Raw genomic sequence first — 27,703 nt, forward strand, 5'->3', positions numbered from 1 at the left:
GTTTTTTAATTTCAATTTCATCTATGATCTCTGTTTAATAAAAAAAAAATTCTAATTCCTAAAACCTCAAGATGATTTTAGTTATCTATGTATTAATAATTTATATGATGTCAGGTTATTTTTATTCATATTTGTTAATGAAAATTTTGTATTTAAATAAAACTGAAATTACTCTAATTTTTAATATAACTTTGTAAAGAATAAATTTTTTTGTAAATTTATGTCAATAATAATTTTAAATAGCAAAAACATTTAATTAAACAAATAAATTCTATTTTTTTCTAACAAAAGTTTTTTTTAATTTATTTTTAAATTTTATTATAATTACTACTTATGATTAAATTTAAAAGTAATAAAAAAGAGGTAAATCTTTTATGTTGTATTCGGGGCATTATTATTTTTTAATCTATCTAATTGAGTTCAGATAATTTTTATTTATATTGATATCAGCACAAAATAAACAATCTTTAACATGCACTGCATACCACTGGAAAAATTAACGTTGATCTGAACAGTCATTAAACCCTCGATAATTGTCCAAAAAAATTAGCCGGCCACAAATCAATCAATAATCAAACTCTTTTTTGAGATAGAATTTCCATATGGAGGGTTGATTCATGGTAATATGAATTAGAAATCGGCTTATCTTCGATGGATTTTGTGGTTTGCTTATTTTTTAAGTAAAAAATAATATTGTTAAGGACTCCTTATTGCAATGCTAAGAGTACCAAGGAGGTTTTTTTTGATCGCACATATGCCCAATGTTATTTTTTTGCCCCATGAACCCTCAAATTTTTTTCTGCTAATCTGTTTAGGGTCATTCGCTTATCATTTTGTGAAATTTTGAGCAAAAAATTTCGGGCAGTTTTTTTTTAATCACCAAAAACAAAAATTTCCATAAGACGCAATGTAAAAATTCAAAAAATCATATTTCAAGAATAATCGGCGCTACCCCCCATTTTTCTTTGTGCAATCAACTCTACTGATAGGTAGGAATCTATAAAAAAATCTGGGTCCAAAAATTTCGGGCCGATTTGCCGCAAACAGGAGTTGTAGATGTCAATAAGCAGGCCTTAAATAAGCAACTCACATAATCCGTTGAGGAAAATCCGATTTTAAATTTAAATTCCCTATAGCAAAATTCCTTTTCTTGACTGTTTTTTTTTCCATACTATGTGCTCTTAAAATGATATTTCTCAGCAAAACAGGAAAAAGATTAAATAATATAGCAACCACTGTTTTGTTGCTTGTTTTACATTAATTACAATAATTATGAACCAAACAAATTTTATATAAAGCAAAATTTTGGAGGAAACCTAAAAATGAAATCTAGTTTGCATTTTGCCATTGCTGATTTGCGATAATCCTTCAAAACAAGTGTATAATAATATATGGGAATTGCTAGAAAGTGATATTTTTATAGAAATAACTTGAATTTAAAATAAAAAAAGGTAAAGTACTTTGCTGTCCCACTTAGAAAAATTAATTTAAAGAATTGAAAAAATGTGAGGTTTGAACTTTCTTAATTCAGAAGATGAAAATTGTGCTTCCTGATGGGCCAATTTGCCATCGTGCAGCAAATCTCAGCGTGATGAGATTTTGTCGTTTTTCCTGCGTGCTCGGCGCACGCACTGAACAAAATTAGCCTGGCGGTGTGCAACATGAACGCGCGTCGTCAGCGTGTCAAAACGTCTTCTTATCATCGCGCGAGAGTGAAGTGCGTGCGGCGCCGTAAAAAGCGATGATCGTCGCGCTGTAAATTTGCAGCGCGACGACAACAGAGCAGCCGAAAACTCGTCACTCGCATTTGCTTTCGTTAGCGCGGCTGACAAAATAGCTCTGCATGCTTTTTTACGGCGCTTTTTATTAGGCGTCTGGGGAGGGCACGGCACATTATTCATGTGCCGGCTTCTAATTTCATCACACTAGTAGCTTGGCAAAAAAAGTCAACCGGTTCAAATTACGCTCCTCTGATTACAAATTTATAGTAAAAAACAAAAATTATCTACGCTTCAAATTAAGATTTAATTTGTAAATTTTTAGTATTTGCACTAAAAATTCGACAAAAATCCTAAATTTTACAGGGAGAATTCAATTTAATTTTATATGAGTGCAAATTATCATAAGGAAAGAATTGTTATCGTAATTTCTAAATTGTTTACCAAAGTTGTTAAAGTTTTTTGCTTTAAGAGTGATAAAATTACAAAATTTATGGTTCTTACCGGCCTTTGTGGTTAATTTTGGTGATTTCGCTGATGGGAAAATGCGCCTTGCTCTTGCACTCGGCTTGGAGAACGTGGTGTGCCCTCTCGATGGTGAGAAGCCCTTCCTCGCTTGCCACTGACTGAAGTGAACGAGCCGAGTCGAGGGTACGAAGACTCGCCACCGCCGCCGCGCCTGACATGCGCGCCTCACCCACCTGTCAACAACTCCCAACTTTTGAAGGGCACACAAAATTTAATCACGATTCTTTTAAGCATGTTTGCTCTAATTTTTCACATTTAAATTCGATTTTTGAGACTCATAAAGATACATTTTTAAAGGCAATTAAAAATTAATTTCTTTTTTTTTTTAAATAAAAATTGTGGAATGTTCTATACAGCCAAGATTTTTTTGCAAACTTTCAGTAAAACCGCGTAAAAAACCTCTAAAAATATAAACTTTGACATTGCGCATTACACTTGACAACTCATGCAAAGACTACTCTTCACTTATTAGAACAGAAAAACACTAACAACAATTTTCAGTATTAATCGGTATGATAAACATTTGATGGAAAAACGTTGATGAGGAAGAAACAAATTAAATATTATTATTATTGACCTATGTTTATGGCGTGGCACTGCTATTATTTATAAAGTTATAAATGCACTAGGCAATGTGGTTGTGGTTGATAGAAACAAATTAACAGGATACAAAATCACATTATGGCTGCAAAAATCCAACTCTCCTCGCATGAAAGAAGAAAGTGTGCAAATTGAATTAACAAATTATAAAATACTACTAAATTATTGATTGTTCTGACTTAATTGTTTGGAGAAAAATAAATTGAATTGAATTGAATAAATTATATAATTTATACATTACAAATATTGCTATGGTTATTTGTCCACAATAATAAATATTTTATCAAATTTTTATATAAATAAAAATATGTCAAACATAATCATTGATCACTGCCACAGATTTGGAAGAATTTGCAGGCAGTTTTCTGCAGTTTCCATATCAGACATTCCAGTCAAATGCCGGCATAGTTCCCATTCATAGGCCGCAGCCGCTCACCTTCCTCAACCTTGAAATCCCAACAAACAAACCTATTCTCCCTTGACCCCCCCCCTCAAGTGGGTCCAAAGGTCACCGTCTGATCGCCCCCATCAGATTTAGCAGGCCTGCGACTGCTACTGCTTTCCTGAGAGAGGGAAATCGACAACTAACAAAAAAATCATCTAAATCATGAAAATTAGTTCAAGCAATTAAAACATCAGACAACGAAAATTTTTGATTGGAATTACGCCCAACCTCAAGTATGTGAAATTAGCAAAAATATATAATATTACACGCAAACACTTGTTACATCGGTCACATAAAATATACCAGAACTAATTTCATAAATTATTTATTTATTCCTCATTTTACAGTTCTTGCAAATCATTCTAGTTTTTTATTTACATCTGCATCTGCAGTCCTAATAACATATTTTTGTTTCAAGAATCAAACTGAATACAGAATTTGATAAAATGAGTTTATGTTACTTATGTATGTGGGTTGTGAAAATTATATATATCTCTTAATCGCAAAGTAAAATATTTTCTATTATAACATCTAAAGTAAATATTTAATTATAAATCAAATTTTATACAAATTTGTTAAATAAGCTAAATATAAAAATAAATGAAATGAATAATTCTTTAAAATTTAATCAATAAATATTAATATTAACATTTTTGGTATAAAATTTTATTATTTAATGTAAATAAGTATTTATTTTACGTTTTTTTGTCCTGCAATGGTCGCAGCCGGTTCACTCTCCTTTAGCAGAGAATGTGCTGTGAATTTTTTTTTTTGTAATAATTTGGACAAAAATAATATTCTTGTCCATAACGCGGTATCTATGATAATGTATTTTATTTTGCGCAACCAGAATTATAATGAAATTTCCAAATCGTATCAACTGTGAGAAAAATAAATAATAAAAAATTGCTTGACTTGTGAAAAAACTATTATATTTAAATTTTAATCACAAATACAAAATAAAAAATCCTCCAACTTTTTAAATAAAGTGCCATCTTTATATTCAGAGAGGCGTTTTATTTCACAACACCATTGCTACTTTACTTGTTTCGCATTTCAAAGCAACAATTCCGTCGACTCGAAGAGAGGAAACTCATAGCTCTCCGCATTCTCATATTTCTGTTACTCAAACACAAAGAAAATCTAAATAAATCCGCGGTGATAGTTGGGGGAGTTCATCAGTGCAACAGTGATATTGAAATTCTTCTGCTCCAGTTGTCGTTTCGCGATGAAACTCGGATCTCTCTCATCTTTCTGCGATTTCGCTCTCTTTCGAATCAACAGTCGGCGCTTCCACCCCCAATAAATCTCAATCGCAAATATACTCATCGGTGGCGGCGGCGGCGAAATGACGAACGATGAGCAGCTCGTCGTTTTCAGATTTTGCAACCCGAGCCGCGGCAAAGGTGTTCAGTTTCCTCGCAGCTCCGACGTGGAAATAAATATATTCCTCCGCGCACGTGTTTTAGTTAACATTTAATACGAGGCTGCGCGCGAATGTGTCATGTGAGCCGGGGCAGTGAAATTTTATTGCGTGAAATCAAAACCTGCTTCACCGAAAAAAGGCGCTTTAATTAAACGGAATCTCAAAAGGCGTTAATATAACAGAGAGAAAAATTGACTGTGGCCAAAGATAATTTTTATTTTGTATTTCAAATTTTTTTATAAATGTTCCAAATTTTGAAATTTTCTATGTATTGCTGGGATTGTTTGAAACAATTTAAAAAAATTAGTTCTGGAGGTTTTAAAACTGTGGCAAAAAAACTTTGTTAATAGGATAAGAAATACTTTTTATTGAAAATGCAAAGACAGACACATAATATAATATAATATTAATGGTTTTTATTACTTTTGTTCCAATTTTTATTAATTATTTATACATAAATCAATTGTTTAAATTTGTTTGTTTTTTGTAAGCATTATTTTTGAAAGAAATAATTACGAACAAAACTTTTTAATTCAAAATCATTGGCCAGATGAAATGAATATTTCAAAATGACTCATCATTTCATTCAAAACTTATAAAAATATTTATTTAAATCACAAAAAAATTTAAAATGCTGAATTATTTAGAATTAATTTTTGTCAATTATGCGTTTTTTTCTGTAGACAAATCGAATTTTTCACCTTTCACCTCCGAAATTGATTAACCTTTTCGTTCTGATTGATTAATAAATTTTTTCAAATTTGCTTTGGGCATCACTTTGAATTGCCAATCGGGCCATATTTCACTTCCCCGATTTGATGGCGCGGCATTTGCATTGGCAGAGAAGAGAAATGTGATGAAACTTGAGATGCGCATCATTAGCAAGTCGAATTCATGTCTCTTTTCGTGGCACCTGCAGGCCCTGCAGCTGCAGACGGAAATTGAATCACGTCAATTTGGCTGACAAGTTACGAGAGGGATCCCATTAATCAAGTCAAATTATTGGAATATTTTTGTACATATTCAATCTCAATTCTCCACTTTTTAATCGCTGAAATTCACTCACGTGGCGAACCAAAGTTTTTGCATAATCAGATGCGGAAGTTCTTCTTGTCGATTGGATTTTTTTTCATCTGCCGCCGCGCTATATCTTTTATAGTGCGAAATCCTCTTTGAAAGGAAGATTGATGCCGGCCCGGTGTGCGCCGAGGAATGTGCTCGCAATGCTAGAGAGAGAGAGAGTCAAACTTTTCTCGTACATGGACCAGGCAGCGCCCAAATCAATCAATCAACTTTGCGAAATTCACTTTATTGAGATTTCTCATCTTTGCGTCGTGTCTTCTTTATTGGAACGCCAATATCAAGAGATGACACGATGAATTCCACTTTTCGTTGAATTTACTAAAACTTCAAAAGTAAGCACAGGAATCAATTAACGAAATTGCTTTTCTACTGAAATAAATTGTGAAGTTTGGTATTATTTTATGTAACTTAGAACTTAAATGGTGGAAAATAAAAAATTGTTATTATTCAACTATGAAAAAAGAGAAAATATAGAGGAAAATAGGATAAATCGTTTTTTTAGTTAGGTGTACAAGGTGGTGAAACTTAATTTATAATTAGATTTACTGCCTGTATTTTGGAGATTTTATTTCAAAATCAGCAATTAAATTTGTTTTGTAATAAAACTCTTGCAAAATATTCTACACGGGCAGCGAATTTCAAATTTAATTAAGAGAGCCGTGAGGTGCAAATTCAAATTAGCCAATTAACATGATTTATTTAATAATTTTAATATCCATGCTTTGGGTGGTTTTGGCTATTGAAGTATTCTCTCAGGGTTGCTGCGAAATAAATTTTGACCTGTATATTTTGCTAAAATTTGGTACCAGTTGGAGTTTGCAGGTCAAATAAAGTTTGAGATTTCAGTTGAATTTAAGCATTAATTAGTTATCAAATTAAAATATAAAAAGTCTTGTGGAAATTTTTTGTTTTCGTGTGGAAAGAATAAAATAATAATCAATTCAGCAACCTGCTCTACTCTGATGTTCTGCAAGTTGCATAATATCATAATTATACGTAAAAATTCGGTCTTTCATATTGAATATTTATTGAAAGTGGAAAAGTATCAAAAATTTTAAACAATTTCTTAAATTTTTATAACATTAAGAGCAAAAGTGGAAATAATTCCATTTGGCTAAATTTTCCTCAGGCTCTGGGTCGGTAGTGTCGGCACTGGGGGAAAACAAGCTCCTGCATGGAAAACTGTTTGGCGCGTCACGGCTACAAATATACATAATAGAGGGTGTGTTTTATTTTTATTTTTTGCGCCGCAAATAATGAAAGGCAGGAATGCGTGAGTCCCCGCTGAATACCAACGGGCTCGGCGCTCGTGCAGTCGTTGCCGCGAATTCCCCTGCATATTGGCGGCAGAGGCGCGCGTCGCCTCTCAATCTCTCTTTATATTCCAGGCAGTATTACAAGCGCCGCCGCCAACCAGTCGATATTTTCGACAGTCTATTTCATAATCAACACACTCGTTTTTTTTACAAGAATAAAAAATAAAGCGTTGTTGAGTGATAAAAAATTGGTGCAAAATGCATACAGATTTTTAAATTACTCGGAAAGAAGTACTTTTTTTTTAATGAGGATCTAAATTTTTGAGCGTCGCATTAAGACGGGAAAATAAAGCTGTGCGCTGGAAAGAAGAAGGGAAAAGTGAGAATGGGCCATTCAGTCGTGCGGTTTTTCGCGCTGCTGTCAACTTCTTAGTCTTCTTATTATTTTACCTCCCCAAGCAGCACTCACAGCAGCTCTTGAATTCGCATTCCCAGATGAGAATAAAGAAGACGCTGCGTGGAATGCAAAAATATAAATTAGAGGGAGGCAAGAAGGAGATCTTAAAAGTTTTCCAGCAAAATACTTTCTTTCGCAGAGATGAAAATGATGCACAATTAGCAAGTTGGGTTGAGGATTTTACGGATTTTACTACAGATTTCAATGAAAAGTAAAAATTGATTGCAAATAATATTTTAATGATGAAAACTTAAGTGTTTTGCATGATCAGTTTTATCAACTTGATTTAAAACAAATTGCCAATATTCAATAAAACAATAATCCTGAAATAAACCATAGATAGGTTAAAATTTAAACCTAGCTGAAATTAGAATATCCTCTGATATTGATTCATAAGGTAAGATTAAATAAAGATTATTAAATTATGCTAAATGATTTTTTTTTTAATATTTTAATGTTCAATAGTTTGTTGTCTCTCTTTAATCTTAGAAAATTACGAAGAAAAATAAATAGAGCAAGATTAGGAATGTATTACGTGTTGTATTTGTTCATTTGAGACTTTCTTTATTTTTTTTTTAACGAATGATTCCATAATCCTTCTATAATAGATTTGAGACTATTTTTCAAAATATAAATTTTTCCCAATCAGTTCTAGGAAAAAAATTGAATGCTGAACGCTGCAATTGTTGTCAAAATTTGCATACTTTTAAAAATTGCATTGCTTCTCATTTACATTAAATCTAATTGTGTTCCATACGAGAATTACAATGGATAATAATTAGCAATTAAAATTAAATTATTGTGATCTCAATAAGATGAGAAATTAGTAAGTTGCATAGTAAAGATAAATAAATGCTAAAGATTAACAGGATAAAGAAAAAAATTTTATTTTCAAATTAAATCATAACTAATTTAGATGATTAGCCAAGGTCGCTGTCATCTCCAAAATCAATTAACACCAGCTCCTGGCTATAGTGTACACAAAGTTTTCAACAGCATTGAGTGCTTCCATTGGCGATTTCCGTATCATTTGCAAGAAGGAAGGATGAGCACCAAAATACTCCATCCTTTGAAGTCGGGGAGCGTGGACTGGCAGCAGCAGGAGAAATTGGAGCAAATCGGCAGGATGCTCAAGGTGGGAGCCAAACTGGAACTCCCTGAGTTTCTGCAGAATCTTCCCCTCGATCAAAGGTCGGTGCAATCGAGTGCAAACCTCAGGGGTCATGGTGAAACTTTCCTTCATTGTGAAACGCTCAAGAAGTGGAGCTGTCAGGACGAGGGCCATCAATCGAGAGGCGTAGGTGTAGCTGAGCCTCCAGTTCAAGGAGAACTCCTTCAGGCTTCGGAAGTGACTGGCGTCCAGTTGGTCGTTGAATGGCTTTGACTCATGGAAGGGATCATGCAAATAGTAACCCAGCTTGTGCAGGCGTGGGCAGAGCAGGAAAATGTCACACACGTCCATCGTGTCTTCCCCTTCACAAATGTTCAGTTCAAGCTCCTCCAACTGCTTGCCACAGAGAGTCAAAATGTGGTAAATGAGATTTCCCCTGTCATCACTCACATCCAAAACTCTCAGGTTGGTCAAGAAGACACAGAAGGCTGGGTTTCCAATTATTCCATCAGTAAACTTGACATTTGTCAAGTTAGGTGTGTGACGGAAGTCGAAAAAATGGTTAGTAGTTATGCGCTCGAGTGGATGGGGCTGTCCTGGATCTTCGGTAAAGAGCGCATCACCACTTTGGGCGTAAACAAAGTAATCAGGATGAAAATTGTAGATACGCAGTCGAGGGAACCTCTTGACATACTCCAGTCCAAAATTTCTCCAGTAGAGCTCTTGCATTGTTTGGTCCTCCTTATTAAAAGAAAAAATAAATTTAAATAAATAGCAAGCGTGCCAAAGATTATAAAAATATAAACTAACCTCACTCAAATTCCTATAACCAAAGTGAATTTTCAGTACTTCCAATCTCTGCAGATGAAATAAGTTGTCAAACAAGAAGGGAGAGACGATGCTCAGGGACACTCCAAGGGTGATCAAATTCGGGAAGTGCTGAGCGACCCATGCCATGTCTTCTTCATCACACCCGTACTGCTCAAGGATCATGTGCTGGAGATTGGGCAACTGGAGCAGGAAGTACTTGACATCTTGAAGCTTGAATTTGCCCACTCCTTTCTCCACTCCGTCAGGCTGCCATGAACCTGGTTCAGCATGCTTTCGGGAGTCGGAAATTTGCTCCAAGTTCGGACACTTCCTGACGAGCAGCTTCCACATGTCCAGATCACGCTGCTTGTCCGACTTGTGGTGGGTGGAAAAGACAACAAAGTCGAACTTCTTTGTCGAAGCGTCCAACAGGCTGTAAAGCATTCCAAAAATCAAGTCTTTGACTGCAGGCATGGTGAGCTTCTTCTCCATTTCAACACCCTTGGCATGCATGCGATCCAAGATTTCCAACTTCAAACATGAAGCTGAAGACAAAATTTAAGCTAGAATTGCAAGAAAAACAACTGAAAAGCACTTACGCAAGTGCAGCATCAGAGGTGACGATTCGATGCGGACGTCGTAGCTGACGATTTTCCGCATGGCCAATTCCCTCAGAGGCAAAAAGTTTTGAATTCTCGACCTCTTCGCTTTGGCAATGGCCAATGCATCGCGAAGCGTCGCAAACGTGACCAAATCGCTGCAAAATAGTGGATAAAATTAATTAAAAAAATAAAACTGATCTTCTCAAGGCGCAAATTCATGCATGGCGAGAATAAACCACAGAAAATTTGAAATTTGAAGCTCACCTAGTTGGATCCTCCATTGCGAATTGGAGCCGCAACGGATTTGCAAAGAATTTTGGCGATTTCAAATTCAAGAATGCGAGAAGAAAACGCAACAATGAGGTATCCGCGGATGCTTTTCTGCTTACTTTTATGTACTTGCACGCCTTTGTTTTCGTTTGTTTACGTTTAATTGTCAGCAGCGGCACCAAGCGGCGCTGAGCTTCCCTCTCCCTTCAAATTTGCGACTCTTCCCCTCTTCCCCTCAATTGCTTCGACTTATTGCCCCTATATGCGCTGTGAGAATTATGTGTATTGTTCTTTTTCTTTTCTCATTTCCTTAAAATCTTGAAAGTTAATAATCTATTTTATTTATTTCACAAGTTTTGACCTGAATTATTAAAATAAATATCTCTACCTGGAAAGTGTCAATTAATTCTTCTAAAATAAAACAAGAAAAAAAATAATGTAAATGACTGAAATTACAGATATATAATAACAAAAAATTTAATGTGAAGAAACTTACACATTATAATGACGAAATCAGCCGTGACGAGTGCGAACGACGCGCACGCCGGGTGCAATAAAACCAATAATGCACCATCAATGAAAACGCCGTCGCCGCCGCCACCAACGCGAAAATAAAACATGCACGGCAGGTAGAAATTTCACCCTCCTTCCCCTGAGTAATAAAGCAAACTATTCCACTTTTAAATTTCCAAATCAGTTTTGTTTTGTCTTCCGACGAGAAAAGAGGTACGAAATTTTTCACACACATTTCACAATTTTGTCAGTTTTGTTGATTTGCTTCTTCTTCTTTAAAATTCTTTAAAATTCAATTCAACCAAATATTCTATATTTTAAAATTAAGGAGAAAAATATTGTAATTTACTCAAATAAAATTTTTTGAATATATAATTTGCACGTTAATTTATCAAAATGTAATGAAAATTGGTTAAATGTCGACTTATTTAATTTAAACAGCTCATTAATTAGGGTTGCAACCCGCAACCGAAACTAGTAGAGCAGGGATTTTCGGTACCATTTGCAGAAACAATAAAGTTGCTCATCTTCACTGAGGAAGCCAGATTTTATTTCAACAAAAATAAAAAAATAAATTAAATAACACATTTAAATTCATTTAAAATATAAAGTCAAAGAAAACAAAATAAATATGTAATAAAATATATATTTATTTCAACCGAAATTCGATTTAATTAGTGTCCATTAAAATTCGCACTCGTCTTTCCTGCGCTTCACCCCCAGCAAGGATTTACTCTCTCTTTCTGTCTATGTATGTACTCGGCTGCCGATAAATCAGACAAATAAAAAAAGCCAGACGTGAAAATATCATTTAATTTTTTTTTTTTTTTTTGCACGCATCTGCCGAGCACCGAATTATTGTGCACGTCTGCTCCGCGGGGAGGGGGAGGTATTTTGTGCTTGCTAAAAAATAATTAAACTATATTTATTGACCAAAAGAGATCAGTTTTTGGCCAGCGGTCAATGACTCTCCTCGCGGAGCATTTTATAACTTGACAAGACGTCCTCCCAGATCAATTTCGCGTGAGAGCTTGAGCGATTGAAAGAGTGTTTCCGGAGATAAATCAACTCACTGTTGTTTTTTTGCGAGCCGCAAGCGAGTGTGAGACAGTGTAATGCAAGATAAATAGCGCAAGTGCGCAGTGCACTCGCTGCTGCATCCGTCGATAAAAAAAAATGTTGCAACTTTTATCTCGAGCTATTGACCGCCTATTATTCTTTTGAATATATATGAGATTTTAATAAATGTCATGAAAAAAAAGAGTTTCATCGTTAAGAAGGCTGAACAGTTGAACACCTTTTCACAAAGAAATAATTTTTTCAGTAACTGAATCTTATTTAAATGAATTATTTTATTATTATTTGCAGGTATTTGAGGTAATTCTTAACGTTGAATTAACCAATTAGGTGGTGCATACATTTTTAAATATTCTGTCATTAAATAGTTAATATTAAATAATAAAAGTTCTTATCCGTCAATGAATTGGCAAGTTTGAATAATGAGAAAAAGTGTCAACGCCGCATCGCCTCATCGTCATCGCCTTCCTTCTCCCCCTCCGCCTCCACCACAGCTAGTGGCTTACAAAGTATGCTATCCAATGATCCAACCCTTTGCCCCTCTATTTGCATTTATATATCATCTTATGACATTTATGCGTGTTTTTTTTTTTAATTGTGCGCGGATCCGAATTGTCTTCTTGCTAGTCTGCCAGCCACATCTGCAACGCATCTTTGTGGAGACGCTTCACTCTCTGCCGAAAACTGCTGACGACAACGATGACAACAACAATAATTAAAGTGAGTTATTTTAATTTCTTTTAGACTTTTAAAAAAAAGACTCGAAAAGTTTAAAAAAATTAACCTTTTGCTGAAATTATTATTTTTTTTTTTATAACAATTTTCTACATTTTTGAATAAGGGATTTGATAAAGATCAATATATTTTTTCATTCAATTAATGAATGGTTTTTATTGTAAAAACGGCAAGAGACCGACCCAATAGCGTAATGTAATAAGCTCACGGGTGCCATAAGCAAAAAAAAAGGATATTAAATTAATTTTATACTGTGCACAATTTAATTTCACAATCTATTTGTAGAATGCGAGACGCGCTGCAGTGGTACACGAGAAGAACTTCTCGAGGGATCACCTTCTAAATCAAAGAGTTGTGCCAACCAAAGCTACCATCCGGCTGACGAAGACGACGTCGAAGCCAAGAAGGCCCTCGTCAAAATCAACGACTCGAATTCTTCTGATTCTGAAGCATTCTCTGGGTGGTGGCGTTTGAAATTACAAGAGTGCTGCTTAGGTAAAAGAGAAAAGCGCCAAAAAGAGAACAAGAAAAATATCGGAACATTATTAAAATGAGCACCGAGTCTGCCGCAGAGCGCATCCAGACCGGCGCAAAACGAGGCCAACCTTCTAAGGTTCATTTACTGGAAAATGCAGTACAGGATCTGAAGGAAACCAACGAGATGAATAAAGCGGTCCACACTAAACTTTATTCGACCTTCCAACCTTTGACCAAAAGAGTAGTTAAACTGAAAATGCTGAGTTGTCAATTGAATCTCGCATGCGAGACGCGAAAGAGAAACTGTCTGGCGTAAAAAATATAAACACCACCATCGGCTCCTGCACAGTCGACGATTGCACATACGGTGAGCACCACCGCTGGCGCTTCTGCCCAAGCGGCCGTCAACTTTGGCGCCGGTCATTAAAAAAGTCAGGCATTCCTCCTAAATAATCGCAAACAGTAATAATTTTACTCAAAATTACAAATCCCAACTGTCATACCTTGTTCAATTTATTTCTATTCTTTGGTATTAAGGTTTTCCATTGTTATAATAATGATAATTTATTTATTTTTATATTGTAATTGATCATTGTTTCCCATTTGGTAACATTGAAAATTTAGAATTTAGAGCAAAATGAAGAACAAATTTGCCAAATTCATTAATACAGAAATTGATATTATTTAAAAATTAATATGGTATTACTGAAAATAAATATTTTCTTTACTAACACACAAATAAAGAAATATATATTAAATTTTACCATAAACAAGAAATTTGGTAATATCAACAAGTTTTTGCTCTTGCCTGATTAAACGTGGACATCATTGTTCTTTTGTCCGCGTTCTGTGGAAGCATCGCCAGTTTATCGGCGGCAATTCCAGTGAATTCTGCCATTATAACCATGTTGTTAGCGGTGGAGGTTATTTATTTATTTATTTGACGGACCCGGGTCAGCGCTGCGTCCATAATTATGTTGAGAAACGCGACCGGCGCCAAAGTTGACGCCTGCTTGGGCAGAAGCGCCAGCGGTGGTGCTCATGGTGTGTGCAATCGTCGACTGTGCAGGAGCCGATGGTGGTGTTTATATTTTTTACGCCAGACAGTTTCTCTTTCGCGTCTCGCATGCGAGATTCATTTGACAACATTTGCATTTCCATTTTCACTATGTAATCTTTGGTCAAAGTTTGGAAGGTCGAATAAAGTTTAGTGTGCACAGCTTTATTCATCTCGTTGGTTTCCTTCAGCTCCTCTACCGCATTTTCTAAAATGTGCACCTTAGATGGTCTGCCTCGTTTTGCGCCGGTCTGGATGCGCTCAGCGGCAGGCTCGGTGCTCATTTATAAAAATTTTCCTCTATTTTTCTTGTTCCCTTTTTGGCGCAATCCTCTTCTGAGCAGCTCTCTTGTATTTTCGAACGACGCCACCGTACGCCTCATTTTATCGCACCGAACGTAAAAATCACAGATTGTAAACTGTTTTGGTGAAAAACAGTCGCAATTAGCACTGTAAATACCAAGCGGATTTTCAAGAGAGACAATATCGAGTCGTACTCTCTTTCAGCCACTCTATACCGATTCCCTACTATGATGTTCTTTAACAATATTCTAGTGACATTTATTAAATAATGAGTTTGTGTTGAAAACTTGAAATTTTGCCACTTTCCGCAATCAAGCAATTCATCGAAAATTAAAAAGTGAATTTTTTTGCAACTCGATCACGCATTGATCAAATCCTTTCCTGAGAAGTCCTGTAATTACATGTAAACTACAGCTTCCAAGGGTTTTTTTAAGTGGCAGGAATAACTTGAAGTTTTGTTACATTATGTTCTGCAAACAAGGCGTAGCAAAAATTAAAAATTGAATTTTCTGCGACTTACGCTTTATATGACCAAATCCATTTCTGAGAAGTCTTATAATGTTATAAACTGCAGCTTCAGAGAGTTTTTTAAGTGAAATGAAGTACTTGAAATGTTTGTTTGTGTATAGAAAAAAACTTAAATTTATTCATTTTCCTCTATTAGTTGGGAGGCAACAAAATTCAGTTGCAAATTGCAAATTGTGTTTATTGATGTATCATATCTGCCGAAATAATCATCCTTCCATTGAATTTATTACACAAAATATGAATAATTATTATGGAGCGACTATCAGAGAAGAGAGCGCTGAGAAGAACACCATGAAAGCGTGTATTGAATAAAAATCTTTTGTCATAGCTATCCAGATCATATCATTTTAATGACAAATATAATAAATGACACACAATTTCGAATATCAAGAAAAAAAATTTAATGGACGTTTTATTTTAAACAAAAATTAAAATGATTTTATTAAAGTTCATTTAAATTTTTTTTAATTTATGTATCTTTATTGTTCTAGATGATAAGAACTGAATAAAATTATTTTAATTACGTAAGTAGCAAAATATAAACTTTAATATTTCAAAATTAATTAATAAATAAGGCGTAATTTTTTTATTAAACACTTTTTGTTTTATTTTCTGGCATTTGCAGAGATATTTTCGAGCATGGACTTGGAGACAGCTGCTGCGACTCGCTTAACGAAATTTACAACTTAATTTCGTATTCGAATGCACGCTTAAGCGAATAAAACTTCTGTCGCCGCGTTTCGAGTAACTCGATTTAACGTCGCCGCGCCAGTGTAAATACCACACCACTGAATATACATACTACACACACCTCCCGCGCTCTCTGCGGCAAGTTTTTATAGCGCCGAAAGTAAGTCTCCGCCACTGGATTTAAACATGCTCCCTCACGATTTGCATAAAACAAGAATTGGGAGTTATAAAATGTTTTGAATTTGCATCAGCAACGTGAACAACCTACTATCAGCTTTGGGTTGTGATTTATTCAAAATAAAACACTGACGAAGAACAATTCCTTCAAGAAAATATATCATAGAGAAGTTTTATTATTAAGATGCTTAAAAATAATATCAAGCGAAAATTTTGCAGAATTGACTTTAATTGGTGTCTTTTTTTAGAAGGTAGGTTTTCATAAATTTTATTTAAAATACCGCCACGCAATTGATCTAACATAGCATATATTTATTTTTTACATCAAATATATAAATTTCTCGAAATTATCTGAAAGAAGTTTTTACTGTTTTTGTTAAAAGTGTCCAAATCAATCACTTATTTCTGTAAAAACAATACCACTATTTAAAAGCAAATAAGAGAAAGGCAATTAAACCAACCTTCAGGTCTGTCACGGAAGGAATTTCGCCTGTCTGTTAAAAATCCACTTAATTAAAGAAAGGACCGTGGCTGGAAATTACTTGTTTTCAACCAAAAGACAAGAAGCAGGAGAAATGCGTGATAGAATGGAATGAGCATCTCTTCGCAACAGAAAAGGAAAAGATGTTCTCTTGCGGCGTCTTTCATCATAATGAAAATAAAGCAGACATCCTGCATGAACTTCAAAGAAAAGGGTTAATACGCCTGACAATGAGTTACAGTACGATGAAGAGGGATGATTAAAAAAAAAATGATACAAAAGACGGATTTTGTTCTTTTGTGTTCAAATTAAAATTTATTTTCTTTTAAGTCCAGCTTTTTAATTAAAAAATGGTACTTTAGCGCACTTTGCGGTTCAGTAAAATTAATTATTATAGGATTCACAAAGCATAAATACTTCATAAACGTTTAAGGAAAAGAAAATTGAGAAAACTTATTTTCCTAAATACACATTTTAAATCAAAATATTTAGGGTGGGTCCGAATATTAGAGAAACGATTCTAGAAAAACGATTCTTGAGAAACGTTTCTCGAGAAAAGATTCTCGCGCAAGGATTCTCAAGGAACGATTCTTTAGTTGAGTTTTAAAGGCAGAAACGATCCTGGAGAATCTTTGCGCGAGAATCTTTTCTCGAGAAACGTTTCTCAATAATCGTTTCTAGAATCGTTTCTCTGATATTCGGACCCACCCTTAGACTTCTTTCAATAACCAACGAGATTAAATTTATGCTGTGTAAGAATAAAAAACTTATAAAAAGAAGTGCAATTATTTGAATTCGAATAAAAAAAGGGTGATTTTAAATAACAAAGATACTAAATTTGTCTTATATTTTATTTTTCAAAATAATTCACAGAGATTATTTACATAGCATAACAAGTACAAAATAATAACGAGTATAAATGGATGGACAATGGGATTTCTTCAAAAACGACCATTTCAATTGTGATGCGGACTATGTACACGGTTGAGGTGAAGAAAAACGAGTGAATTAGTGCAATTAATTAACATTAAATCTCGCCCACTTTGTGAGAGAAGTCCTGCCGAATTCTAAAAAAAGGGCGCGCTTGAAAATCTTTTGAGGACGGGACGAAAAAAGGGCTTTTGAGGAAAAAAATTGAAGTTTACTCTCACCGTGCAAAGTTTGTATGAGCAAAACGATTTCCCTCTCAGAGGGCACGACGACGTGTATATTACAAAATGTGAAAGGGGTGAGGCTCTTGAGGGGCTAATCGACCTCGAGGCGTCTGAAGCTGCCGGGCAGGCTGTTGATGGTGGACTTGAGGGACGAGTCGCCGCTGCCGGATTTGCGATTGCGTTGCGGCTTGTAGACGCACGTGAGGGACATTTTGTCCAGGGCCATCAGCCGCTCGCGTTTTCCTTTCAGCTCGCGCATCCACGCATCTGTGAAATCATCAAGAGCTATTTTAGATGGTGCGCGCCTAATGGTGCACGAGAATCTCCACGCATCGAATTTTTCGCCAAGAACCTTAATGCACTTTAACCGCTCTTAAGTGCTACTTAAATGGCGCTGGAAAATCAATTTTCCGTTACATCTCTTAGCGAAGTCAGGGTGTGGTCTTTTCTAGTACCAAATTGAGAAGAACATTTCCATGACAAGATAATAAATTTTCATTCAAAATAGGGAAAATATAGGAAATTTTAATTGCATTTTGTATTAAATTTTCGATTCTCTATGAGAAAATAAATTTAAATTAATTAAAATTTCAAATTTGAATTAGAAATCCCAATAATATCTAAAGGGAATTAATTTATTATAAAATAAATTTAATTTAAAGCAAACAGCATGTTCGATTTGTCATTTTTTATAATTTCGATTATTAAATAATGTGAAAAAATCTGTTTTCTGCGTAAGAGGGAATTGAGATTTTCTTTAAAAAGTTTTGCTCTCTCAACTTAAGAAACCGTTCATAGAAAAATAATACAAAAATTAGCAATTAAAACTTGAAAGAAATTTGTTTGATACAAATTTTTTAATGTAAAAGAAACATAAAATATTCCTCAATTTAAAAGTATACAAGGAGAAGAAAACGCTGAAAAGGCACGTAATTTGCGGAAACGTGAGTGGGGCGAATTTCAGTTTCGCTTTGAGTCTTTCTCTCTCTCACTCCTTGGCACGTAAATAAATTTGGTGCACCTTCTCGCAGCTGCCAAGAGCAAACTCTCGTTTCTTTCTGCCTGCCTAACAAGAAAAGTACTTTTTGCCGTAGGTCCATAATGGCACCTCTCTTTGATCTTGGCACCAAACAAGAATGCGCGCGCGTTCCAGTCGACGCAAGAATTTTGCTCGCAAAAACCTCATTTAAAAGTTTGCTTAAAATGTTGCTTGCAGTGAAAGGAGAAGTGCGAAATAAACGTCTTTTGAGACGCAAAATAAGTATTCATAACTTATTTTCAAATTTATTAAAATTATATATGAAGAAATCAGGCTTATCCTCGCTGTAAAAATTATTTTTACCAGATTGAGTCAAAGACCGGCCGTGACCGAAACTAGTAGAGCCATTGGTTTTTTAACAAAAACAATTATTGCAGCGAGGATAAGCCTGATTTCTTCATTTCCAAGATCATTTCCTCCAGTGTCAACTTCTTCAAACAAAATGAATTAACACATTTAAATTTGTAATTTAAAGATTGAATATAGAAATCAGATAATTGCTGAATTAAGGAGGATATGAAATTATCTACATTTTAAATTAATAAAAATTATGTGACTAAAATTAATGCGATAGACGAATAAAGATCTCCGACTGCAATTGTTTTGCTCCATTATTATTCAAATATTAATAGTATCATGCCATGTACTAGAATGTAAAAAAAAAAATTAATAATAAATACATTTAAATATTTAAATAAAGACATACAGCTCTTAAATAAAATTTAATGTCAAGAAAACTTAAATTATTTTTAATAAATAAAATAATGTTAATAACTGAGAAAAGACACATAATTAAAATAAGGAAAAAAGGATTTCATTTAAAAAGTATTTATTATTTATGTTTTAAACTTATAAAATTTAATTGTAAAGTATATTTTTTTTCGTAGTAAAATTAATTTTTGTTGCCAAGCTCGATGCATAAATTTTTCAGTGCAAAGTCATGGCCGAAGACGAATCGAGGCCACGTCGATCGTCGATATTTAAAGCAGAATTAATGAAAGCGCGTCTGGCGCCTTTGTGCGATCGACGCCTCGTTCATTAGCGAGAGAGAAACGTCGGAGGCCCTGCCATTAACTTGGAGCACTCACCTATCATCTCCTGCATGGGCACCTTTCCGCCGTATTCCTTGGGCAAAATCTGGGCGTCCACCTTGTTGTGCAGCTCTTTCAGATTCGAGTGAACCTGCAATGCAATGAAAACTTTGCTTCAAAAACGCCAAAAGTGGATGAAATGAAACACACGGGTGTCGCACAGGTTGCCTATACTGACACATCAATAAAGAATTTCTTGATTTAAAACTGAAAAAAATGCAGTTTATTTTCCTAAATTTAATAAAAAATGTTTTGCCGGTATTCGCTGCTTTTTAAAATTAAAGTGGCACAATGTAAATTTTTAATTATTTAAAATACTATTTGTAATTTTGAAATCGGTCATTTTTGTAACTAAACTTATTTTTCAGCCAAATGTCCTAATTTTTTTTTGGCATTTAATTAATAAAATTTGCACTTCTTTTATATCCAAAGTAAAATGTGGATTTCTTCATAAATAAAGAAAATTTTCAATATGCAAATATGAAATGTAAATAAAATGAATTAACATCCAAATTAGTCACTTCGGGCTATTTTTTGTTTTTCAAATTTATTAATTTTAGTTATTTTATTGATTTTGGACGTCTAGAATAAGCAGCAGAAAATTTAATGAAAGCACTAGTTATGGTTTATGGTACACGTGGCCGCGTAAACCATTTACCAGAATTTTCAATAGTTGATGGACTAAAATTTACAAGACACAAATTAAGCATAAAATAAGCTGAAGAAAATTTTAAAATTTCCGACCTTGAATCTCTTCCTCATCTTTTCACTGAAGGTCGATCTGGCGAGGTCGTAGACAAGTCTGACGGGTGCGGGCAGGTTGATGAAGTTCATTTCGCGGTGGCGCATCGGAATGGATTGCTGCGGGCGCAACAGGTAATTAGCACCGAATTAGTGACAAAGGGCCAATTACACACACCTCGCCCCATTTGACGGCGGTCGTGAACTCTGAGGGTGACCACAACGTGACGTGCGCGGCCGAGACGCCCGAGAGGTCGCTCACGTGACAAAATCCGTGCACCTGGTTCAGCTCGTCCTCCATCAGGGCCTCGTACGTGATGAAGTGCGCCTTGGCCATGTCTGCGCACGTGAACTTGTACGGGTCCAGTTTGCCTGCAAAATTAATTTGATTTTGAAAAGTACCACGATTTTGAGTTCAACAATTACTGGCAGCAGTGAAGATGACCTTTCTTCCTTCGCTGTCCCGCTCGAGAAGGGGGAAGATGTAACTGAAAATGGAAATATTAAATTATTATATAGCAACATAAACAGAAAAAATAGTTAATTTTAGCTCTGCTCAAAAATGCAAACGCTGAAATTATTATAAAATTTATTATTTGAAACAATTATGATTCAAAAAATGACCAAATTTTTTACAAAAGCAGTGAACTTTTTGAATTTTTGTGTGAAATGTTAAAATAAAATCATTAATTGTGTGTTTCTATCTTGATATTTTGATTCAAAATTCACAATGAGAGAATTAAAGTGTGTTCTGCTAAAATTAGAAGTTCAAGACCATCGGAATTATAGCAAAGTCATTGTATTTTTGTCCAACAGCGAAGTCAACGGTTTTTCTTTTTCAATATAAAAATTTTATAACAAGTGTTATGAGAAAATGAACTAAAAACTAATTGCATTTGTTAATTAACTGAATTGTCTGAATTTTCATTTATTTAATTGCCTGGTTTTAACGACACAATACACGAGAATTGAAACTCTAAAAGTAGAGGTAATTCTTGGTAACATGTTGTTTAGAAGCTGGCAAAAGAGTATATTTTATATTATTGCAACACATTAAAAATTAGGTTAAACATTCAAGCTTTTCATCTTGTACTCAAAAGAGCAACTTTTGATAGCAATTTGAATATATTTAAAATAATCTTTTATTATTTTAATAAATAAAAATAAAATGAAGACAAAAAAATGTGTTATATTAAATTGTATTGTAAACTTTTTGTATTTATATTTTTTAAACATTCATTTGTATTATTTATTTTTAACTTACCCAGCTGCGATCAATTGATTGACTGACGGCTCGAGATAGTCGAGCCTCTTGCAAAGGTGCGGCAGGGTCTGGCGCAGACTCAGGTACTTAAGAAGGGTTTGCTGAGCCATCGGCACGCTGAACTTCTTCACTCGCAAGAATCGCAACATGAAGTTGGCGTCTGAAAGTTGTCGTTTTATATAATTAACAAAAATCTTTAAATTTATTCAGAAAGAAAAAATGCTTTATTTCATTTTGCAGCTGAATGAAATTTCACAAAAGCCTCGTCTTTCTCTCTCTGATTCGAAACTTCTGCTCGCCACCATCTGTTGAATGGCTGAGGTTGAAAAGGAATTTTTAATTACGCGTTGCGGCGGCGTGGATGGGATTTCCGCCCTTTCTCAAGAGAAGAGGCCGCGCACTTTTTGTTCGCAGAAATGAAAAGCGGGAAAATAAGCGAGCTCTTTTGTCTCTGACTCGGCAACAAAGCGGAGCATTTCCAAATGGCAATTACCCGCAATGGGCTTGCCGGTTTCAAGTAAAATAATTTGAGGCGCGATTGTCTGACTTCTTCTTAAATACCGTTTGTAAATTTAAATAAATGTAAAACAGCAACAGTATTTTTAGATCCAAACCTGTGAAATGTGTTAAAATTTATTCCAGAAGTGTACAAAAACAAACATTGAAATAGTGAAAAAATGAGCCTATTAGGGGCTGAACTGGTCAAATGAGGAAAGCTGGTTGCATATAAATTTATAATACTTTTTATAAGTAATTCTCATGGAAATTTTTAACTCTCCAAAATTCAAATGAGGAAAAACGTTTCAACTCTAGGGTGCTAATTTTTCAATTGAGGATTTGACGCCGGTGAAGAATAAAAATTGAAATTTTATTTCAATTCAGACAAATTACCCAATCGGCAGTTTTGCACTTCCTGGCTTTTCGAGGCCCAGTCCCTGAATTGCTGCAGGGCCTGTTGACGCGCGTGTTCGTCCTCCCTGAGCTGCTTGCGGGCCACCCTGCGGGTTTCCACGGGCAGCTCGGCTCCAAAATCACCGTCGGGCACCTGACTCTGCAGACGGCCCAGCCCCACGTGCGGACCGCTGATCAGAACCTGCGTCGTCGACATCACTGCAAGAGAACAAACATTTAATGAAAATCTAAAATAAAATGAAAATGCAATTATTTGCGGAAATGGATGATCAGATTAACTATTTAAGAGTTACATTCACATTTTAATGAAAAAATATGTTATAGTTCACAATTTATAATTTAGAATAATTGTTATCTAGTAACATTATCAATTTGTTATAATTCAACGACTTCTGCTTATTACCTAAGTAACGTAAGATTATACTTTCAAAAATAGAAATTCTAAAAACAAATTGATCATGATGACAAAAAAATCTTCGGCATTTTTAATTAAAAGTTTAATTGACTGATTAATTAATTTGAATAATTCCGTTTAAACACTTGTCTTTTATTACTAACCAAAGGCAATCAGAGAGGTTTATTTTGATTTTTGATAAATACAACAAATTAATACTTGAACGTGGAAATTTTTCAATTCATGAATTTTGATTATCTTTTCTTTTCTGCTATCCCTCGAATACAATCAGTCTTACTGAATTATTAAAATAAAAAAATCTTCTCAAGAATTTTATTTCACCACCTTCATTATAAACATAAATATCCTATGCACTAATATTGTAAGGAAAATTGAACTTTGCAATTGCTCTTGCGTAGATAAATATGAAAGTCCAATAATAGTCCATTATTAATTCACGCGATATTTGCAGGCTTTGTGAATTTGGTGCAACATTAATGGTCTGAAGAAATGCATTGTGTGTCCCGCGGGAGTGAAAAGCCAAAAGCAGCGACTCGGCTATTTATTGCGCTGACCCGGCCTTGGACTAGCAAAGGGACAAAAGTGAACGAACGACAAAAGGGCCGCCGACACACTAATAACAGTTAGTTAGTAGTTCAGCCAGTGCATGTGTGTGTTTTCTTTAAATACAGAATCCGTCCAAAGACTAGTTTTGTATTCTTGGAGCTGCGGACGACGAATTCATTTATAATTGACATTTTCTCTTGCGCGTACTTGAGTTTTTATTTGTCCTTTTCGTGAAGTACGAGACCGTCTAGTCTCTCTATAGCTTGAGCAAACACGGGCCAATGAACAATTGATATCTACGCAAATACACAAAGCCACGACTAGGCTCTGTTGACATTTATTGACGCACATATGACTTTCATAAAAAAGTCACTTGAATGTGAAGTTAAACTGTTAATTTTGTCAAGGAATAACATTTGCTGGCTTGGTTAACCTTGAATGGCATTTTTATTGCTGATGAGTTGAGGCCATGGATCAGTTTTCGTTTCCTAGATTTTGTGTTTTAAATAAATTGAGCATCACATGTTATGTCATATATGAATATTTATATGTACATAGGAGCGAACGCAGCAGTCCAAATCTATTAGTTTTTTGACTCTATTAGTCTATTCTTTAAAATTTATTAAGCATGCACAGATTTATATAAATAAATAAAATATAATTTTTAAAAGTATTTATTAAAAAATAGTTAAATTATATTATAAAGAAAATTATTAATAATAATAAACCAAATTAAAACATGTGTTAAATTTTAAATATTTTTTTTAAATAGGTGATTAAAAGTGTTATTTGCTTAATAACTTTTAATTAATATATTAATATGAGAAGAAAATTTGAATAAAAATTTTTAATTTTATTGCCGGTATTTTACTACCCACAAAATTGCTTTGTTCTGCTCTGCCAGTTTTGGCCACAAGCAAAAATTCTGTACTTTCCGACTAATGAAAAGAATATTAATTCTACATCCTACGATCCCACTGCTGGTTTTCCAGGGTTTCCCAAAATTCAAAAGATGCCGTTACACCCCCTTAATTAAATTGCCCTAAAACCACATTCTTCGTTAGTGACACAAGTTTTCTATTTCGAGGTGCCTGAATTTATGAAAATGTTCTACAAAAGTTCTTCCTTATAGCTAAATTTTGTCGCCCAACAACTCATAAATATTTCTTTTTCATTTGTGATTGAAATTTTTAAGCTGAAATTTAGGTAATATTCTACATTTAAATTAGTACTTTTGACTAAACACCTTTTACGTGGAATTACGTTCCGAGACGCGAGATACTGATGTCTCAGTATTTCGCAGTATCTCGCGTCTCGGAACGTAATTCCACGTAAAAGGTGTTTAGTCAAAAGTACTAATTTAAATTATTTCCCGTTCTGAGTGGTTTCTTTGGGTTTTTAATTCTCAAAAAAAAAATATTCTACATTTTTGATTAAAATACAATCAGACGGCTCAAACTGCCTGTTTTTTTATTTATTTATTTTTTTTTAAATTCTTTTATTTTCGCCTGCTTCATTTGAAAATTTCGGGCATTTACGGACAAATTTGCACCTTTTGACTTTCAGCAGTAGCTGTGTTTAGTAGAAAAACATCATGGTGAAATTCTTGTCAAAAAAAAAAAAAAAAACTTAAATAGATTTTTACTATTTCATGGTTAAATGAATGCTTGAAACAATGATTTAAATTGGTTTGAAGAAGCGCAAACTTTTGAAACTCAACTTTTATTATTCTCTATTGATTAATATTGTGGTTTTCCATGAAAAAATCAATTCATACTAATTTAATTATCCGTCGAACTATTTATTTGAGAAGCTTATTATGCGTGAGTCAAGCGCGGTGGTTGCGCAAGCGGGAGTATAAAAAAAAGTAGCCTTCGCTTCACAAACACACATTTTAATTTTCCTGCCTTTGAGAGGTGGAAGCAGATTTTCCTAATTGTGGTGAGGTTAAGTAAGCGAATAAGTGCATCTCGCGTGCATATATGAGTTGTTATATCACAGCAAATACACTCGATGCACTTTCTCTGGAGCAATTACTTTCACTGCTTTCTCTCCACTTGTTGATCTCTTGTTTCTTGCTTGACCAGCCGCAATTATTTGCATTTTTATTCAAATCCACGTCGTCTGCGAATGCAACTGTTAAATGAGCTGCAGTGCAATACCCATGCAAGTGTTCCCATTCGCTCGACACACTCGCCCAAGGTGCCAGTTCGAAGCACGTGTGCGAATTTCAACGGGGGGAAAAGGGCAGCAATTCTTGTTCAATGCGTTTCCTATTGTTGCATAACGTAATTTGCAACGCTTCACGCAGACGGCTTTTAAAACTATTCATGGTTTTTATGAGCAATAAATTGCTTATTCTGTGGATATTTAATTTATTTTCAATAAGGCAAAGGAAATATTTCAAAATTTCTGAACTTTTACATTTTCCGATGAACCTCAGAACATCAATCCGCCCAATTTGCGATACATCTTTCTTATACGAAAAAATCATAGACAAAATCTTCTCAAATTTGAGACCGGAAAACACAAAAATATTGAAATATTAAATTTACTGTATTGTGTAAATTCTAAATAAGTAAATGAAAAAAAAACAAAATTTTTAGCCCAGGGGAGAATAATTTTATTTTTCCCCACTTAATTTATTTTAACTTTGGCTTGAGTTTCCTTTCATATTTTGTGCCCTTGTTGTAAGAGGATAAAATAATTAAAATATTAGATAATATATGGAGTAACAAGAGAAGTTTTAGTAAAATACACAAAGCCGGTTGTCTGAGAAGCTCAAAGAAAGGTGTATGTACGATGATATGATATTTATAAATCACAATAAATCATTAAACTCAAAATCACTCTGATCGAATGTAAAAGACATGTAATAGTTCCAGTGAGTTATGAAATTATGATTATAGTTGCTCGTCCCAATTTAGAAGATTTTTGTTATCTATACAAGATTCATCTTCACTTTTAGATCACGATTAAAATTTATAATGTAAAACCAATTTAAAAAATACAATTTGATTGAAGTACAACTTAGAATTTATTTAACATACAAAATTATAAAATAAATATAAATAGCATTAAAAATAAGAATAATGAAAAATATTTGTGAAGTTTAAAACGTTAAAATAATAATTTTGGTTGATTTCAGGTTAAAAATTAACACACACTTAAAAATTTGCAATTAAAATCTGTAATTAAATACAATTTCCATTTGCCCGAATGCATTAGAATGAGCAAATCAATCAGCAAGTGCTCGGCAATGGCATTTCGCTGCCGATTGACCTGCACCGCATTAACTGCAAAAGCTTTTTAATCAAATGCACTCGACGCTATTTGAACTGCGCTGAGTGCTAGTTGGTCGGAAAAAGTGCTGCTCATTCGAGTGTTATTAATTGGATGTTAAAGCCTAGAGCTGTGGCAAAGTGCATGAATCGCAAGGTCCTCTCCGTGTTGTTAAAACAAAGACGACCTTACTTATCTGTGCTTCAAATTTCAATGTCGTCAGAGAGATTTCGTGTCAGCACACAAAAGTGGCTAGAAACAATAGTTGCGCATCATCAAAATTATTTATCCTTGGCAAGATTAACTATTTTCAATAGCAGCAGAAAAACGCCAGGGGCCGAAAATTGAAATTATGTACAAATTTGAATTCTTTATTAGAAAATTATTTCAAAAATTAAATATTATTTTTTTAAGAATTGAATAAATTTATCCAATCAAATCGGTATTTATTGAATAAAAAAAAAATACATTGTTAATTCAAATATAAATATATTTTGACTTGAAAAGATTAGGTGCTGATTGAAACAATGTCCAAAAGTTCCTTACCGTATTCGTGGATGCGATTCCGGGGTATTTTGGGAGCACTGAGGTGGTGTCTGCAAGAGCAGTGAGTGCACTCTCGGCGACTGAGACTCGTCCGCTCACTCAGGTGTCGGCCAACCTCCGTGCGCCTACCCTGACGGCGACGCGTGACGTCACGCCCTCCAGCTGGACGTGCAAACACCACCACCAAACAAACTCGCACCTCCTCGCAAAAATCATTAAATAACACTTCCCTGGACTGTTAAATATAGAGAAATTTATCGGAAAAATTAATATATTCATAATTTTTTTTTATTAATTAACAAATCAATAAAATAAATATTCTTAAAAAAAGTTCCTTTTCTTTCTTTTGTTGAAAAGTTTATTATTATT

The 27,703-nt window shown here is 34.3% G+C and overlaps 3 protein-coding genes across 3 annotated transcripts in view; all 3 read right to left on the reverse strand.

The window, feature by feature from the left end:
* Positions 1–2,346, reverse strand: part of LOC132194600 (CCN family member 2) — a 43,611-nt gene extending 41,265 nt beyond the window's left edge. The window contains exon 1 of the mRNA XM_059615979.1: positions 2,223–2,346. The gene's annotated coding sequence lies outside the window, so the exon portion shown is untranslated. The remainder of the gene's footprint in view (positions 1–2,222) is intronic.
* Positions 2,347–8,375: 6,029 nt separating this feature from the next.
* LOC132194639 (uncharacterized) lies at positions 8,376–10,488 on the reverse strand. Its single transcript, XM_059616053.1, has 4 exons — positions 10,301–10,488; positions 10,034–10,191; positions 9,435–9,979; positions 8,376–9,365 (listed from the first exon to the last, which is right to left on the reverse strand). Exons 1-4 carry the CDS (start codon positions 10,315–10,317, stop codon positions 8,466–8,468), a joined length of 1,620 nt encoding a protein of 539 aa, XP_059472036.1. The 5' UTR covers positions 10,318–10,488; the 3' UTR covers positions 8,376–8,465.
* Positions 10,489–17,160: 6,672 nt separating this feature from the next.
* Positions 17,161–27,448, reverse strand: LOC132194674 (clavesin-2). Its single transcript, XM_059616108.1, has 8 exons — positions 27,335–27,448; positions 22,525–22,743; positions 21,634–21,793; positions 20,796–20,857; positions 20,548–20,741; positions 20,373–20,489; positions 19,626–19,719; positions 17,161–17,765 (listed from the first exon to the last, which is right to left on the reverse strand). The coding sequence occupies exons 2-8, from the start codon at positions 22,739–22,741 to the stop codon at positions 17,590–17,592; spliced, it is 1,020 nt and encodes a 339-aa protein (XP_059472091.1). The 5' UTR covers positions 22,742–22,743; positions 27,335–27,448; the 3' UTR covers positions 17,161–17,589.
* Between the last annotated feature and the right edge of the window lie 255 nt (positions 27,449–27,703).

Source organism: Neocloeon triangulifer, unplaced genomic scaffold (genome assembly GCF_031216515.1).
Source record: "Neocloeon triangulifer isolate White Clay Creek 2 clone unplaced genomic scaffold, ASM3121651v1 ptg000008l, whole genome shotgun sequence".
Lineage (NCBI taxonomy): Eukaryota > Metazoa > Arthropoda > Insecta > Ephemeroptera > Baetidae > Neocloeon > Neocloeon triangulifer.

Coding starts and splice junctions, on each gene's coding strand:
- LOC132194674 (XM_059616108.1), bottom strand. CDS start 22,741: ATGTCGACGACGCAGGTTCTGATCAGCGGTCCGCACGTGGGGCTGGGC. Junction 21,794..22,524: donor AGTGCAAAACTGCCGATTGG/GTAATTTGTCTG, acceptor GACAACTTTCAG/ACGCCAACTTCATGTTGCGA. Junction 20,858..21,633: donor AATCAATTGATCGCAGCTGG/GTAAGTTAAAAA, acceptor TTCCATTTTCAG/TTACATCTTCCCCCTTCTCG.
- LOC132194639 (XM_059616053.1), bottom strand. Junction 9,980..10,033: donor ACCTCTGATGCTGCACTTGC/GTAAGTGCTTTT, acceptor TTTTGTCTTCAG/CTTCATGTTTGAAGTTGGAA. Junction 9,366..9,434: donor GTTATAGGAATTTGAGTGAG/GTTAGTTTATAT, acceptor TCTTTTAATAAG/GAGGACCAAACAATGCAAGA.